The following is a 19,217-nucleotide window of genomic DNA, read 5'->3' on the forward strand; positions in this document are numbered from 1 at the left end:
ATTATGCCAATTTACGTGCATGATCCTCAGATATGTACGCAACTTTCATTCAATTTGAGCATTTTCATTTGAGCAAGTCTGGTGGCATAATAAAATCCATCTTTACGGACTGTTCTGTTTTGACAGATTCTGCCTTTTATTTCGCATTGCCTCTTTTGCTATGTTGGATGAATTTCTTTGATCCATTGATGTCCAGTAGCTTTATGCAATGTCCAGAAGTGTTAAGAATGATTGTGTCACCTCTGAACATGTTAATTTTTATTGTCCACTAACCCTCTAATGAGTTGTTTCGAGTTTGGTGTGGAGGAAGTTTTCAAGGGTCAAGAGAGGAGGATGATATACTACGATCAAGAAGAGTGAAAAGTCTAAGCTTGGGGATGCCCCGGTGGTTCATCCCTGCATATATCAAGAAGACTCAAGCGTCTAAGCTTGGGGATGCCCAAGGCATCCCCTTCTTCATCGACAACATTATCAGGTTCCTCCCTGAAACTATATTTTTATTCGGCCACATCTTATGTACTTTACTTGGAGCGTCTGTGTGCTTTTGTTTTTGTTTTTGTTTGAATAAATTGGATTACATCATGCTTGTGTGGGAGAGAGACACGCTCCGCTGGTTCGAATGAACACATGTGTTCTTAGCTCATAATATTCATGGCGAAGTTTCCTCTTCGTTAAATTGTTATATGGTTGGAATTGGAAAATGATACATGTAGTAATTGCTATAAATGTTTTGGGTAATGTGATACTTGGCAATTGTTGTGCTCATGTTTAAGCTCTTGCATCATATACTTTGCACCCATTAGTGAAGAAATACATAGAGCATGCTAAAATTTGGTTTGCATAATTGGTCTCTCTAAGGTCTAGATAATTTCTAGTAAGGTGTTTGAACAACAAGGAAGACGATGTATAGTCTTATAATACTTGTAATATGTCTTTTATGTGAGTTTTGCTGTACTAGTTCATCCTTGTGTTTGCCTCAAACAACCTTGCTAGCCTAAACCTTGTATCGAGAGGGAATACTTCTCATGCATCCAAATACTTGAGCCAACACTATGCCATTTGTGTCCACCATACCTACCTACTACATGGTATTTCTCCGCCATTCCAAAGTAAATTGCTTGAGTGCTACCTTTAAACAATTCAAAATTTATTACCTCTTATTTGTGTCAATGTTTTATAGCTCATGAGGAAGTATGTGGTGTTTATCTTTCAATCTTGTTGGGCAACTTTCACCAATGGACTAGTGGCTTCATCCGCTTATCCAATAATTTTGCAAAAAGAGCTGGCAATGGGATTCCCAGTCCCAAATTAATTAACAAAAATAGACACTCCTCCATGGTATGTGATTGTTGGACGGCACCCGAAGGATTCGGTTAGCCATGGCTTGTGTAAGCAAAGGTTGGGAGGAGTGTCATCATAATAAAACTAAAATAAAAAGGCACTCCTTCATGGTATGAGATTGTTGGCAGGCACCCGAGGATTCGGTTAGCCATGGTTTGTGAAAGAAAGGTTGGAAGGAGTGCCATCCAAAAATAAAATAAAATGGGAGCCGCTCTTTGAAGGTTTGTCCGGCAAGGGGGTTAGAGTACCCGCTACCATTCGTTGACAACAACAAACACCTCTCAAAACTTTACTTTTATGCTCTCTTTATGTTTTCAAAATCAAAGCTCTAGCACAAATATAGCAATCGATGCTTTCCTCTTTGAAGGACCATTCTTTTACTTTTATTGTTGAGTCGAGTTCACCTATTTCTCTCCACCTCAAGAAGCAAACACTTGTGTGAACTGTGCATTGATTCTTACATATTTGCATATTGCATTTGTTATATTGCTTTGCATTGACAATTATCCATGAGATATACATGTTACAAGTTGAAAGCAACCGCTGAAACTTAATCTTCTTTTGTGTTGCTTCAATGCTTTTACTTTGAATTATTGCTTTATGAGTTAACTCTTATGCAAGACTTATTGATGCTTGTCTTGAAGTGCTATTCATGAAAAGTCTTTGCTATATGATTCACTTGTTTACTCATGTCATACACATTGTTTTGATCGCTGCATTCTCTACATATGCTTTACAAATAGTATGATCAAGCTTATGATGGCATGTCACTCCGAAATTATCTTTGTTATCGTTTTACCTGCTCGGGACGAGCGTAACTAAGCTTAGGGATGCCGATACGTCTCCAACGTATCGATAATTTCTTGTGTTCCATGCCACATTATTGATGTTATCTACATGTTATATGCACACTTTATGTCATATTCGTGCATTTTCTCGGAACTAACCTATTAACAAGATGCCGAAGTGCCGGTTCTCGTTTCTGCTGTTTTTGGTTTCAGAAATCCTAGTAACGAAATATTCTCGGAATCGGACGAAATCAACGCCAAAGATCTTAGAATCCCCGGAAGCATCCAGAACACACGAGAGGGACCAGAGGGGGGGGCACAGGCCCACCACACCATACCCTGGCGCGGCCTAGAGGGGCCCGCGCCCCCCTAGGGTTTGGCCAGCCCTTCGACCCTCTGGCGCCGCCTCTTCGCCTATAAGAAGCCCCTGGATCAGAAAACCCGGGACGAATTGACGAAACCCACGAAAACCTGCCAGAGCCGCCGCCATCGCGAAGCCAAGATCCGGGGACAGGATCTCCGTTCCGGCACCCTGCCGGAGCGGGGAAGTGCCCCGGAAGGCTTCTCCATCGACACCGCTGCCATCTCCACCGCCATCTTCATCACCGCTGCTGCTCCCATGAGGAGGGAGTAGTTCTCCATCGAGGCTCGGGGTTGTACCGGTAGCTATGTGGTTCATCTCTCTCCTATGTAGTTCAATACAATAATCTCATGAGCTGCCTTACATGATTGAGATTCATATGATGATGCTTGTAATCTAGATGTCATTATGCTAGTCAAGTGAGTTTTACCTATGTGATCTCCGGAGACTCCTCGTCCCACGTGTGTAAAGGTGACAGTGTGTGCACCGTGTGGGTCTCTTAGGCTAGATTTCACAGAATACTTACTCATTGAATGGCATAGTGAGGTGCTTATTTATATCTCTTTATGATTGCAGCATGTTTGTATCACTACTATCCATGTGCTACTCTAGTGATTTGTTATTAAAGTAGTTTATTCCTCCTGCATGTGTGCAAAGGTGACAGTTGCGTGCACCGTGTTAGTACTTGGTTTGTGCTATGATCATGATCTCTTGTAGATTATGGAGTTAACTATTGCTATGATAATATTGATGTGATCTATTCCTCCTACATATGCATGAAGGTGACAAGTGTGCATGCTATGCTAGTACTTGGTTTAGTAGCGTTGATCTATCTTACACTAAAGGTTACTTAAACATGAGCATTATTGTGGAGCTTGTTAACTCCGACATTGAGGGTTCGTGTAATCCTACGCAATGTGTTCATCATCCAACAAAAGTGTAGAGTATGCATTTATCTATTCTCGTTATGTGATCAATGTTGAGAGTGTCCACTAGTGAAAGTGTAATCCCTAGGCCTTGTTCCTAAATACCGCTGAGTTACTACTGCTTGTTTACTACTGCTTTGCGTTACTACTGCTGCGTTACTACTGCTTGTTTACTGTACTACTGTGTTACTACTGTTGCAATACCACCACCATCAACTACACGCCAAGCACTTTTCTGGCACCGTTGCTACTGCTCATACTTATTCATACCACCTGTATTTCACTATCTCTTCGCCGAACTAGTGCACCTATTAGGTGTGTTGGGGACACAAGAGACTTCTTGCTTTGTGGTTGCGGGGTTGCATGAGAGGGATATCTTTGACCTCTTCCTCCCTGAGTTCGATAAACCTTGGGTATCCACTTAAGGGAAACTTGCTGCTGTTCTACAAACCTCTGCTCTTGGAGGCCCAACACTGTCTACAGGAAAGGAGGGGGAACGCAGACATCACACTGTCAAGATCTTCTACGCGCTTTTGAAAGCGGCAAGTGATTGATTACATCAACCACGAGATTTATCTCGTTAACGCTTAGCAATCTTCGAGGGTATGATGATCCCATCGCGTTGCTACCAATTACTAGATTAGATCTTGGCTTGTTATTCATTCTTGCGGTAGGAACATTTTTGTTTTCTATGCTACGAATCCCTACAATTATTTCTAAGAAATCCTTTGCACTTAATTTATTGATAATCTAACATCCAGTCAAACCTTTTTTCTAAAAAAAATCCTTCATTTTTCCTATGATGGAATCTAACAATTTTTGGTCCATATAAAATCATTTCGGATTGTATTAGACATGTCATTGCAATCTATATTTTCCTATTACTACGTTTTTTAACCCATATGAATGAATGAATATAAGAGGCCGTGATAGTGGTGTTATGTTTGTTTGGGTGTATGATATTCTGTTATTATTCCATGTGTTTTTTATATTTATCTTTGGGCTATGGCAAGGTGATCTATTATCTCCATTTTTTTGTTGCTGACAAAATTTTAGAACTTTTAAGTAAAGGAATTACTTATAACAATATCTCCAATCAAGATGTGTCAACGAGATCCCAGTATGTCACGCCTTAAATTTACTGACGATACTCTGTTGTATCTGAAAGCCACATGTTTATCAAGCTCTGGACATTTATTCCGCTTCCACGTGTCAACTCCTAAAACCTTCCAAGTGCTCTCGGTTTTTTGGTGATTCTTGCCCGATGGCAATCCAGTAAAACGTCCCCTCTATACTTGATGTGACTTCTCTAATTTTTGAGGAGAAGTACTTAGGATTACCAACCTTAGGGGAAAACTACAAAACCTTCAAGCTCAATTGACTAAAACTACTCATAGTGGGAGTAACTTCACTAGTAACTAAGTGTTCAACTCACCAAATTTATTTATGTGGCAGTGAGTTCATGAGGAGAGAGGAGGATAGAGTAACATAGCTAGGTACTGTAACATCATTTTTCCTATGATGGAATAAAACAATTTTTGGTCCATATAAAATCATTTCGGATTGGATTAGACATGGCATTGCAATCTATATTTTCCTATTACTACGTTTTTAACCCATATGAATGAATGAATCTAAGAGGTCCTGGTAGTGGTGTTATGTCTGTTTCGGTGTATGATATTCCGTTATTGTTCCATGTGCTTTTTGATCTTTGTCTTTGGGCTGGGGCAAGGTGATCCATTATCCCCATTTTTATTTCTTTTTTTGTTGCTGACAAACTTTTAGCTCTTTTAAGTAAAAGAATTACTTATAACGATATCTCCAATCAAGATGTGTCAACGAGATCCTAATGTGTCACGCCTTTTATATACTGACGACACTCTGATATTTCTGAAAGCCACACGTGATCAAGCTCTCCATGTCAAACAAGCTCTGGATATTTATTCTGCTTCCACATGTCAAATCCTAAAACCTTCCAAGTGCTCGCGGTTTTTTAGTGATCTCGCCAATGGTAATCCAGTAAAACGTCCCCTCTATCCTTGATGTGACTTCTCTAATTTTTGAGGGAAGTACTTAGGATTACCAACTTGAGGGGAAAACTACAAAACCTTCAATCTCAATCGACTAAGACTACTCATAGTTGGAGTAACTTCACTAGTAACTAAGTGTCCAATTACCAAATTTGTTTATGTGGCAGTGAGTTAATAAGGAGAGAGGAGGATAGAGTAACATAGCTAGTTACTGTAACATCACACTTCCGAAGATACAATGAGTCTACAAGCTAATTAATGAAGACATTTATTGAAGGAGATATGCCCTAGAGGCAATAATAAAGTGGTTATTATTTATATCTTTATGTTTATGATAAATGTTTATATATCATGCTATAATTGTATTAACTGAAACATTAGTACATGTGTGATATGTAGACAAACAAAGAGTCCCTAGTATACCTCTTAACTAGCTTGTTGATTAATGGATGATTAGTTTCATAATCATGAACATTGGATGTTATTAATAACAAGGTTATATCATTGTATGAATGATGTAATGGACACACCCAATTAAGCGTAGCATAAGATCTCGTCATTAAGTTATTTGCTATAAGATTTCGATACATAGTTACCTAGTCCTTATGACCATGAGATCATGTAAATCACTTATACCGGAAAGGTACTTTGATTACATCAAACGCCACTTGCGTAAATGGGTGGTTATAAAGGTGGGATTAAGTATCCGGAAAGTATGAGTTGAGGCATATGGATCAACGGTGGGATTTGTCCATCCCGATGACGGATAGATATACTCGGGCCCTCTCGGTGGAATGTCGTCTAATGTCTTGCAAGCATATGAATAAGTTCATAAGAGACCACATACCACGGTACGAGTAAAGAGTACTTGTCGGAGACGAGGTTGAACAAGGTATAGAGTGATACCGAAGATCAAACCTCGGACAAGTAAAATATCGCGTGACAAAGGGAATTGGTATCGTATTTGAATGGTTCATTCGATCACTAAAGTCATCGTTGAATATGTGGGAGCCATTATGGATCTCCAGATCCCGCTATTGGTTATTGGTCGGAGTGAGTACTCAACCATGTCCGCATAGTTCACGAACCGTAGGGTGACACACTTAAAGTTGGATGTTGAAATGGTAGAACTTGAATATGGAATGGAGTTCGAATATTTGTTCGGAGTCCGGATGAGATCCCGGACATCACGAGGAGTTCCGGAATGGTACGGAGAATAAGATTCATATATAGGAAGTCATATTCCAAGTTTGGAAATGATCCGGTGCATTTATGGCAGGTTCTAGAAGGTTCTAGAAAAGTCCGGAAGAAATCACCATGGAAAGTAGAGTCCCGGAGGGACTCCACCTTGCATGACCAGCCAACCCTAAAGGGGAGGAGTCCAAGGTGGACTCTCCTAGGGTGGCCGGCCAACCCACCTCAAGGAAAGGTGGGAGTCCCACCTTGGGTAGGACTCCCTCCTTGAGTAGGTTTCCCACATATGGGAGGTTTTAGTGTTGGGGTCTTATTCGAAGACTTGGACTAGAACTCTTGGTGCTTCCACCTATATAATGAGGGGCATAGGAGAGGGGGCTGACCACTTCAAGCCTCAGCCTTGGCCGCACCCCTTAGAGGGCCGGCGCCCAACCCCCTCTCTCCCCAAACCCTAGCGGTCTCTCTCCTCCACCACATCCCGCACGCTTAAGAGAAGCTCCGCCGGATTTCTCCACCACCACCGACACCACGCCGTCGTGCTGTCGGATTCAAGAGGAGCTACTACTTCCGCTGCCCGCTGGAACGGGGAGGTGGACGTCGTCTTCATCAACAACCGAACGTGTGACCGAGTACGGAGGTGCTGCCCGTTCGTGGCGCCGGAAGCGATCATGATCAAGATCTTCTACGCGCTTTTGCAAGCGGCAAGTGAACGTCTACCGCAGCAACAAGAGCCTCATCTTGTAGGCTTTGGAATCTCTTCAAGGGTGAGACTCGATATCCCCTCGTTGCTACCGTCTTCTAGATTGCATCTTGGCTTGGATTGCGTGTTCGCGGTAGGAAATTTTTGTTTTCTATGCAACGTTATCCTACAGTGGTATCAGAGCAGTGTCTATGCATAGATGGTTGCACGAGTTGAACACAATGGTTTTGTGGGCGTTGATGCTCTTGTTATCTTTAGTTTGAGTACTTTGCATCTTTGTGGCATAGTGGGATGAAGCGGCCCGGACTAACTTTACATGACCGCGTTCATGAGACTTGTTCCTCGTTCGACATGCAACTTGTATTGCATAAGAGGCTTTGCGGGTGTCTCGTCTCTCCTACTATAGTGAAGATTCAACTTACTCTTCTATTGACAACACTAGTATCACCGTTGTGGTTCATGTTCGTAGGTAGATTAGATCTCTCTCGAAAACCCTAAACCACGTAAAATATGCAAACCAAATTAGAGACGTCTAACTTGTTTTTGCAGGGTTTGGTGATGTGATATGGCCATAATGTGATGATGAATATGTATGAGATGATCATTATTGTATTGTGGCAACCGGCGGGAGCCTTATGGTTGTCTTTAAATTTCATGTTGAGTAGTATTTCAAAGTAGTTGTAATAGTTGCTACATGAGGTGAACAACCATGAAGACGGCGCCATGAACCTTGACGCTACGCCGACGATGATGGAGATCATGCCCGTTGATGATGGAGATCATGTACGTGCTTTGGAGATGAAGATCAAAGGCGCAAAGACAAAAGGGCCATATCATATCACATATGAACTGCATGTGATGTTAATCCTTTATGCATCTTATTTTGCTTAGAACGCGACGGTAGCATTATAAGATGATCCCTCACTTTAATATCAAGATAATAAAGTGTTCTCCCCTCGTATGCACCGTTGATATAGTTTGACGTTTTGAAGCATCTCGTGATGATCGGATGTGATAAACTCAAACATACAACGGGTGTAAGCCATGTTGCACACGCGGAATACTTGGGTTTGCTTGACGAGCCTAGCATGTACAGACATGGCCTCGGGACAACGGAAACCGAAAGGTTGAACACGAGTCATATGGATGATATGATCAACATGTTGATGTTCACCATTGAAACTACATCATCTCACGTGATGATCGGTTTTGGTGTAGTGAATTTGGATCGTGTACCACTTAACAACTATGAGGGATGTTGTATTAAGTGGGAGTTCATTAGTAATTAGATTAAAACATGAACTAATTATCATAAACATAGTCTGAGTAGTATTTTGAATTAATTTTGTAGTATTGGCATCCGTTTTCTACCATCCGCTAGTCTTGTTATTGAGATAGAAATACTGTTAAAATCTGACAAGAAAATTTACGGATTGGTACCGTATTGTTAAAGAATCAAGAATTGATTAAAGTCCTATTGCAACCTTTTAGTAAACCTCACATTGTTGATTCAAAGAGCTATGATTTCAATTAGTACCTAAAGTTATCTTGTCTCCGTAAAACTTGAAGTTCAAATCTGTTTGAAAAGTAAGGAGCTGAAAATTTAGTTTTCGAAATAATCAAGGTATGAGATATATGTGATATCTAAGACCTTATTGCAAGATGATAGAATATATTTTGGTGAGACTACATAAACTCATAAGTTTTATGGGAATGTACGAAGGTTGAAGACGCAAGGCGTCCCAATCCTCCAACTATTGGGGCACTAACGATATTCGCATATCCATGAAGTGATTGTCCTTAGTATGCACCGTTGCTAAGACTCGTCGTTTCGAAGCATCACGTGATGATCGGGTGTTATAGATTCTACGTGTGCTTACAACGGTTACAAGCCAGATTTGCACATGCGAATACTAAGGTTAAAACTTTATGAGCCTAGCATGTACAGACATGGTCTCAGAAAGTCATCATGATACAATGGATAAAATTATGAGTGAAATTGTTCATCATATTACTAATAGTGAAATCCGGAACACTTATCATATGATGATCAACTTCAAAAGTAAGAACCTCAAGGTTATTGGTATTTGACCAACAAACCTAGAAGTTAATGATGTTGAAGTGTTTTCTGAATAATGAGGAAAGCTAAAAGAGAAACTGCAAAAGATATTTTGGCAAAAAGAAAAGAAAAGACTAGAAAGTCTAGCTCGGGTGTATATAAATGATATACATGTTATGGTTGTATTCCTAGTTAAGTCACACTATGAAATTCTTGGGTATTAGTACTATATTGGTTGGTATGAAGTGTCATACAAAACAACGCAATACAAGAATACAATGGCCTAAGTGATCGACAAGGAATATGGTAGGAATGCACGTCTGGAACAAAATAAAGTGTTATTATGTTCGTCGTTGGCATTCTATCTAGCCCTTAGAATTTATAATAAAGAACTTAATAATTGTTATTTTGCTCTGGTCAAATGAAAACAATGAGTTGTTTAAATTATGACATTACTCCATGTACGATGGATAAGTTATTATAAATCTTAATGGTGAAACACACATACATAACACCGACGCTAAAATGCCATAAGGCAAATGATTTGAATTCCACTTATTTGTGGAACCGCCATTTAGGTCATGTTGGAAAGGAACGCATGAAGAAACTCCATGCAAATGGATTTTTGGAGTCACTTGATTTTTGAATCATTTGACGCTTGCAAATCTTTTCTAAAGAGAATGATTAAAATACCGTTCATAGGCCAAAAGTTGAACGAGCAACTAACTTAGTGGAAAAATACATGATGATGTATGTGGTTCACTGGGCATAGTTGTGTGCGGGAGATTCTTCTACTTCATGAAAACTTTCAACAATGAATTGAGTATATATATGTGTGGATATATTCAATAAGGAAGAAGTTTGAAACATTTGAATGGATTCAAATAAGTTTCAACATGAAGTGGAAATCATCGTAATAGAAAAGTCAAATATCTATGATTGGATCATGGTAGAAATATTTGAATTACGAATTTTAGCGAACATCTAAGAGAGTTATGAAATTGTTCTACAACTCACATTTCTTGGAGTATCATAATGATGATATAGTATCCGAGATATGTATCCAAACCTTGTTGGATTAATGATGAGATAAAATATTACGACGCCATTATATTTTTGTGGATTATGCTTTAGTGACTACCGCTTTTACACTCTGAATAGAGCATCATCATGATCCGTTGAAATGACACCATACAAGTTATGGCATGGGTATAAACCCTAATAGTCAACCAAAATCGGATGAATGTCTTTGTTGGTTATCCTAGAGATTTAATTGGGAATTCTTCCCACGAGACAAAGACAAAAGTGTTTGTCAATGTTTCTTATTTCCGAGAAATTGTTTCGAGTGAAGTATTTGAGTGGGAGGACAATATAATTTGATAAGGTTTATGAACCTGAGCATAATGATCGTAGTAGCGCAAGCATCGGAATTGGTTTCGGAAGCGGCCACGACGATCATGGCTCTCATGACTACAAAGTGTTTTAGCCATGGAGATCGAAGTACATATTGAACCTTGTAGGTATGGTTTACTTTGTGATCAAATAAATGATTTGTGGACAAAGGATTGATTTTGAACAATGATAAACCAACTACAAAACAAAGAAGTTATGATGGGCCCCGACTCCGTTAAAATGGCCATGCGCCATGAAATCCAAGATAGATGAATACTTTATGAAAGTAAATGGATCTATGAAATTGATAGACTTGGATGAAATATCCTTGAAGAAAGCTTGACTTATCGAAAAATTGTTTACGACAAAGTTCAAAGAGTTGAATACGATAAGATTAGATCTTCCGTAGCAATGCTTATAGTCTATGTGGATTATTCTAGTAATCACTACATATTTCTTTTATGAGATATGCTAGTAGGATGGCAAAATACACTACTTAACAGAAGTATGTATACAAAATACAACCAAAAGTTTTGCTGGTCCGTGGAATACTAGATAGGTATACAAGATTCAATTGGATGAAGTAAGTATCACGGAGTTGGAATCTTCACCAGATGAAATAGTCAAAGAGTTTTTGATTTCATCAGAGACGATGAAGAGGCTTGCATTTGCAAGAAATTAAGTGGGAGCGCTAAGACACATTTATAATACTTTATGTAGGTGACATATAGTTGGTTATAAATGATGTAATTATATACTTGATTAAAAAGGTTTCATTGAGAATTAACTTCAATGAAAGGATATGGACTGAAACAAATTTAGTGTCAAGATCTATGAAGATAGATTGAAACACATAAATAAGTTTAAGTCAAAGTACATATGATGGATATTGAAGTAGTTCAATATAGAAATATTTAGAAAATGTTCTTGTCATGTGAAGGTTTAACAAGACTTGAGTGTATCTGACACTCAATGAGTAAAAACACATGAGTGATTATAGATCACGAATAATATGTACACAATCAGATATCATGTGCTATAAAGTGTTATGAGCATATACCAGAATGATTCATATGATGATCATTGGACGATAGTAAGAATATCTTTGAGTACTTTAGAAGAACTAAGGATATATATATATATTTTTGTATGAAGAAATGACAAACAAATCGCTGTAAGGTGTTACACCGATATTGGTTTTGTCACATATAAAATATAATTTCAATCTCAAATTAGATTAAGTGTTGTTTAAAAGGTAGCACAATGATCTAGAAGTTGTCTATGCTAGATTTAGAAGAGTTCTAAATATTGTGACGGATTCTACAAAAGAAGGCAGAGTATGTCATTGTTTTGACAATGACAAAGGATGTTAAATCAAGAGGTTCTTTGAGAACTTGGTGTATTTCCGACGAGTCGAACTTTGAAGCTATATTGTGTGTGACAATATTAGTGACATATTTCAGACCGCGGAATTAAGGGTCCACCAAAAGACCAAAACATATTTAATGCCGACTCATTTGGAAATGAGTGATGCGTTGAGACGCAAATGAATTACAAAATACATACGTTTCTGAGCGTGTCAGATCCGTTGACTAAAAACCTCTCCCGTGAGCAATACATGATAAAGCACCATAAGGCCAAGGTGTTATATCTTTACAAATGTAAACTAGATTATTGACTCTAGTGCAAGTGGGAGACTCGAAGGAGATATGCCCTAGAGGCAATAATAAAGTGGTTATTATTTATATCTTTATGTTTATGATAAATGTTTATATATCATGCTATAATTGTATTAACCGAAACATTAGTACATGTGTGATATGTAGACAAACAAAGAGTCCCTAGTATACCTCTTAACTAGCTTGTTGATTAATGGATGATTAGTTTCATAATCATGAACATTGGATGTTATTAATAACAAGGTTATATCATTGTATGAATGATGTAATGGACACACCCAATTAAGCGTAGCATAAGATCTCGTCATTAAGTTATTTGCTATAAGCTTTCGATACATAGTTACCTAGTCCTTATAACCATGAGATCATGTAAATCACTTATACCGGAAAGGTACTTTGATTACATCAAACGCCACAGCGTAAATGGGTGGTTATAAAGGTGGGATTAAGTATCCGGAAAGTATGAGTTGAGGCATATGGATCAACAGTGGGATTTGTCCATCCCGATGACGGATAGATATACTCTGGGCCCTCTCGGTGGAATGTCGTCTAATGTCTTGCAAGCATATGAATAAGTTCATAAGAGACCACATACCACGGTACGACTAAAGAGTACTTGTCAGGAGACGAGGTTGAACAAGGTATAGAGTGATACCGAAGATCAAACCTCGGACAAGTAAAATATCGCGTGACAAAGGGAATTGGTATCGTATGTGAATGGTTCATTCGATCACTAAAGTCATCGTTGAATATGTGGGAGCCATTATGGATCTCCGGATCCCGCTATTGGTTATTGGTCGGAGTGAGTACTCAACCATGTCCGCATAGTTCACGAACCGTAGGGTGACACACTTAAAGTTGGATGTTGAAATGGTAGAACTTGAATATGGAATGGAGTTCGAATATTTGTTCGGAGTCCCGGATGAGATCCCGGACATCACGAGGAGTTCGGAATGGTCCGGAGAATAAGATTCATATATAGGAAGTCATATTCCAAGTTTGGAAATGATCCGGTGCATTTATGGCAGGTTCTAGAAGGTTCTAGAAAAGTCCGGAAGAAATCACCATGGAAAGTAGAGTCCGGAGGGACTCCACCTTGCATGACCAGCCAACCCTAAAGGGAAGGAGTCCAAGGTGGACTCCCCTAGGGTGGACGGCCAACCCATCTCAAGGAAAGGTGGGAGTCCCACCTTGGGTAGGACTCCTCCTTGAGTAGGTTTCCCACATATGGGAGGTTTTAGTGTTGGGGTCTTATTCGAAGACTTGGACTAGAACTCTTGGTGCTTCCACCTATATAATGAGGGGCATAGGAGAGGGGGCTGACCACTTCAAGCCTCAGCCTTGGCCGCACCCCTTAGAGGGCCGGCGCCCAACCCCCTCTCTCCCCAAACCCTAGCGGTCTCTCTCCTCCACCACATCCCGCACGCTTAAGCGAAGCTCCGCCGGATTTCTCCACCACCACCGACACCACGCCGTCGTGCTGTCGGATTCAAGAGGAGCTACTACTTCCGCTGCCCGCTGGAACGGGGAGGTGGACGTCGTCTTCATCAACAACCGAACGTGTGACCGAGTACGGAGGTGCTGCCCGTTCGTGGCGCCGGAAGCGATCGTGATCAAGATCTTCTACGCGCTTTTGCAAGCGGCAAGTGAACGTCTACCGCAGCAACAAGAGCCTCATCTTGTAGGCTTTGGAATCTCTTCAAGGGTGAGACTCGATATCCCCTCGTTGCTACCGTCTTCTAGATTGCATCTTGGCTTGGATTGCGTGTTCGCGGTAGGAAAATTTTTGTTTTCTATGCAACGTTATCCTACATTTATGATACTATCTTGATGTTACTAACCACTATAAATGTAGTAATATGTGCATGTTACTACTCTATGTTACTTCTACTCATAGTGCAAGTGACTTCACTAGTAACTAAGTGTCCAACTCAGCAAATTTGCTTATGTGATAGTAAGTTAATGATGAGAGAAAAGGATTGAGTAACTTAGCTAGTTACTATAACATCACACTTCCCAAGATACAATGTGTCTACAAGCTAATTAATTCATATATCTAAGATACTACTTCGATGTTACTAACCACTATGAATGTTGTAACGTAGAGTAGTAACATGTGCATGTTACTACTCTATTTACTCCCCACAATAACATGTACTTTTTCCAAGCACCATTTGGGAAGCGACTGGAGATGCTCTAACCCACATTGACAACACAAACACACATATATGACAGATTAGTACACAAAGCATAAATGACAAATCTTACCCTACCACAAGATCACATGATTCAAAGTGATACAATCTTTATGATTCAATTGTTACCAACTTGAATTATATCTGCAGTCTTAGTCTTGGTTAACCTTGTATCTCCTCATGCTCTATCATATTATCATGAGGTACATAAAGAACTCTTCATTTGATTTCATGCTCTAAATCTTGGTCAACCATAGCTTAACTCGTGAGACTATGATGACATCATCTTAGAACAATATCTTGAATTCTTCTCTTAAAATCAAACTCTCCAAGACCTTGATCATATAATATTTTTCTATTCAATCGATGATCTTAATGCCAATACTCAAGGTATATCGTTATCTTCATGGCATCCACGCTTGAATTCAACACATGAACTACAAGAAATACTTATGGAATATTCCTTTATATAAACTCAATAAAAATATTAGTTCGATTGTTATTAATTACCAAATCATACATAAGGACAATGTACCCTTACAAAAGGCAACACGATGGCGGCGGTTGTTGCCTCTTCTGCCTCCAGAACGGTTTGGAGGCCAATCTGTTAACGAGAGCCGGCTTTTGCCGCCCGATGAACTGCGCAGGCTCACCGCTCTTCCGCCATGAACTGGCGGCCACCATGGCCTCCATTTGGTGGGACACCTGGACGATGCTCTTATCGATGGCCTCGTCGGAGGCCCCTAGAACGTGATGTCGTGCGGTCTAGAAGGAGTTGCGGATGGTGGTCTGATCGTCCTGATTCTCCGTGTCCACTCCACCTCCGTCATCGTCTCAGTCCTCCGTGTCTTCTTCGCCGCTTGCCATTGGGTTGGGTTGTTGGAGGGTTCCGCTCGGCCACGGCCTAGCTAATCTCGGCTCAAGTGCTGCATTAGATGCATGGCTCTTATGACACTAATGCTCGTACGGCGGTATGACTTGCCTCATACATGCCAAACAGATTGTAATTCCTTATATTTTTAAGTAATACGGGTTCATTCGGGGAAAAAGAATGCCCATCGTGTGTTCCAACTTTCAGATTCAGATGACATAGCTGCTTCCAAATATGCCGGCCCTGGGACCGTGCATTCGCTGCTCTGGGTTTGGGCCTGGTCCAGAAAAGAGGCCACACGTGCGAACGAACGCAAACGCGTGCCGGCCGAAGCTTTTTGACTTCGTTTACTTTAGACCAGCTAGCAGCAGATCTTTTTTGATTTTTTGCCTGATCTGTCAAATGGTGATGTCTAGTTGTCTGAAAAATATGGTGTTCTCCCTGCAAAAAAAAAAAGAAAAGAAAAATATTGTGATCTCTAGAAAGGGTCCACCAATCGAGATCGCCTCGCCGCTGTCCGTCTATATTACTATAGTCGATAACTGTATACACCATCATTCAGTGCCTGCATCTTCAGAGCAGACGTCTTCTTCCAGCGTGCTAACCTAGCAGTGCTGCCCCGACAATGGCGAGAGCTCCGGTGTTTCTCGCGCTCTTGTGCCTCACGGCCTTTGCGCTGGCCGGCGGTGCCGATGCGAGGAAGATGGTCGGCGTGTACGAGCTCAAGAAAGGGGATTTCTGCGTGAAGATCAGCAACTGGGGCGCCACTATCATGTCGATCGTCACTCCCGATTCCAAAGGTAGCCAAGATGATCTCCTTGCTTAGGCATCAAAAAAGTCATGGTTACCCTCATAGGCAGTGGTTTTGGTTTTGTGGGGTGCGCGAGGCTTGATTTGCACTGTTATTTTGCAGGGAATTTGGCTGATGTTGTGCTTGGTTTTGACACCCTCGGTGAATATGTTGTAAGATCACTGAACACCTCTCAGTATAATCTTTCTTCTATTAATTCAACGGAATGTATGTATATTGTTCTTGGAACATTGCGCCAGCGTTAGTTTTGGTTCTTTTGTTCTCGGTTCATGGCTTATGTTGAACTGTTTATCGTTTCATTCTGCAATCACTCCGTACCTTCCTTTGCCGCTATCACCCTGTTATACTTTGGTATAAATTTCCATGAGAAAGACGAAGATATCATTGAACTCCATCTCTCGAATAATTTGGTAGTACTACGCGACTTCTCAACCACTCAACGATTCAACGACTCACCAGCTGTCTTTTTTCTTTCAGTTTTTATTTTCAATGTACCAAAGTACTCAAACATCTCCGTTGATATTATGAAATTTTCCGTTCCTGAATCTCCATTCCAAATATCTGAAGCAGTGAATGGTGTAAAAATAATCTCAAGCACCATTAGTTGTGGCATAGCAATAGAGAGCACACGGATCGGATCTTGCGCAAATCATACTGTACATCCACGTTCCCACGAATAGATTAAGCTTACGGCTGCACCTGCAGACATGTTATGTTAATTATCCCATGTTACCCACCATGTGATACAACTTTCTCTGAGAAAACTTCGTAAGGGATGGCTTTTGTTACTTAGTATCAGTAGGGTCATTTACATAAACGTTCTGTTTTTTTTTTCTAGCAGGGAGTAGTGTCTTTCTGTAAGCTGCATTAGTCCAACTGTGGCATGGTCAGAATAGTATCCCGGCGATAAGATGGAACGATCCAAATCTTCCACCAGCCAAACCAAATTTTCAGAAAAAGCCTATCTACAAGCAGTCAAGCTTTGAGCTGGTAGACAATGACAACTCCCCAATCGCCATCACGATTTGGTGGTAGTCCTAGTTTTAGCATACTTGGTTAGTTGGCCCTACTCAACTTGTCATGAAACTCTGAAACGCCAGGCAAAACATAGGCAGCACACGAGGCACACGGGGAAACTTTCTTCAGTGAAGCGAAGATTCGTCAAATTATTGGGCTTATCACATTGGAGATATTACTGTCCCGAGACACATGTTTCCAATTTCTTTTCTCTTTCTCTGAATGTTTGCTGGCTCTTTCCTATACAAATCAGAACGATACTTCTTACTTCGGCCCGCTGACGGGGCGCGTGGCCCAGAGAATGGCCAGGGGCCGGTTCGTCCTCGACGGCAAAGTATACCATACTTACCTCAACGACGGCAAGAACGCAATTCACGGTACAAGCATTTGCTTCAGAGAACTTTTCTGACGGGAGGACCATACGTGGGAGTGACATCGAATTAACTGTACTTAAATTGGCACTGTACATTCTGCAGGTGGTCACAGGGGGTTTAGCAAGGTTATATGGACGGTGAAGGAGTACGTTGGAGGCGGTGACTCCCCATACATCACGCTCTACTACCGCAGCTTCGACGGAGAGCAGGGTACTTCCTCAGCTCCATAATTCTTGTCGTGGTTTAGTTCTAGGGATTACGAAAATATATCACATTCTAATGATACGCGCGATCCAAAGTTCCAAACTCTTATCATCATGCAATTCATGTGACCAATCATGCTTGCAATAATCAGGATTCCCTGGAGACTTGGACGTGTACGCGACGTACGAGCTTTCGAGCCCCTACGTGCTGAGCATTCGCACCAACGCTACGGCGCTGAACAAGGCGACGCCGGTGAACTTCCTGCAGCACGTGTACTGGAACCTGGGCGGACAGGGCAGCGGCGACATCCTGGGCCACACCCTCCAGCTTTCGGCGTCCCGGTACACCCCGATGGACGAGGAGCTCCTCCCGTCGTCCGGCCGCGTGGACCCGGTCGCCGGCACCAACTACGACTTCCTGACGCCGACGCCCATCGGAGCACGCATCCGTAAGGTCAAGGGCGGCAATGTCTTCGGGTACGACATCAACTTCGTGATCGACGGGGAAGGCATGCGGAAGGTGGCGTCGGTGAGGGACGGCAAGTCCGGCCGCGGGTTGGAGCTTTCGGCCAACCAGCCGGCAATGCAGCTCTACACCGGCAACTTCCTGAACAACACCAAGGGGAAGGACGGCAACGTGTACAACCAGTACGCCGGGTTTTGTCTGGAGACGCAGGCCTACCCCGACGCCGTGAACCACCCTGAATTCCCGTCGATCACGGTGAGACCCGGCCAGGTGTACAAGCACGACATGGTCTACAAGTTCTCCTTCTAGCGGCCAAGTGGCTAACTACTGGCTCTGGCTCCAGTACGGTATTAACAATACGATCATTGGTTGTACGATCTGGGTTTGGAGGTGCTGCGGTTCTAGAGACTGAGCGCGCTCATGGCGCTTGACAAATAAAATCGGATCATTGTGCATTAGGTTCGGTTAGGCCTTTGGCTGGATATGCCTTCTTTGGAATATAAGTTGGCCCAAATGTAACTACTTTTTTTGTTGCGAATACCCCCAATGTAACTACTGGACTCCGGCGCGATGTATGCAAACGGTTCGCTCATACTGAAGACGCAGCAGCAATTCCTATTCTCCGCGTAAAGCGGCTCCGATGACCAGGGCCGCCTGTGGCAAATTTCTAATGGGCAAGGCCCATAACCGGGGGCTGGCGTTTTTTCTGTTTTCAGCCGGTTTCGGTTTTCTGCTGTTTTTTTTTCGTTTTCTTTCGGTTCTGCAGGTTTTATTTTATTTTTTCAAGTTATTTTTTTCAGATTACAAAAT

The 19,217-nt window shown here is 41.4% G+C and overlaps 1 protein-coding gene across 1 annotated transcript; it reads left to right on the forward strand.

The window, feature by feature from the left end:
- The first annotated feature begins 16,036 nt into the window (after nt 1-16,036).
- LOC124681304 (galactose mutarotase-like) lies at nt 16,037-18,929 on the forward strand. Its single transcript, XM_047216236.1, has 5 exons — nt 16,037-16,336; nt 16,450-16,499; nt 17,618-17,741; nt 17,841-17,948; nt 18,094-18,929. Exons 1-5 carry the CDS (start codon nt 16,162-16,164, stop codon nt 18,714-18,716), a joined length of 1,080 nt encoding a protein of 359 aa, XP_047072192.1. The 5' UTR covers nt 16,037-16,161; the 3' UTR covers nt 18,717-18,929.
- Nucleotides 18,930-19,217: the final 288 nt, after the last annotated feature.

The sequence above is a fragment of the Lolium rigidum genome, unplaced genomic scaffold (assembly GCF_022539505.1).
Source record: "Lolium rigidum isolate FL_2022 unplaced genomic scaffold, APGP_CSIRO_Lrig_0.1 contig_39058_1, whole genome shotgun sequence".
NCBI classification, from domain to species: Eukaryota; Viridiplantae; Streptophyta; class Magnoliopsida; order Poales; family Poaceae; genus Lolium; species Lolium rigidum.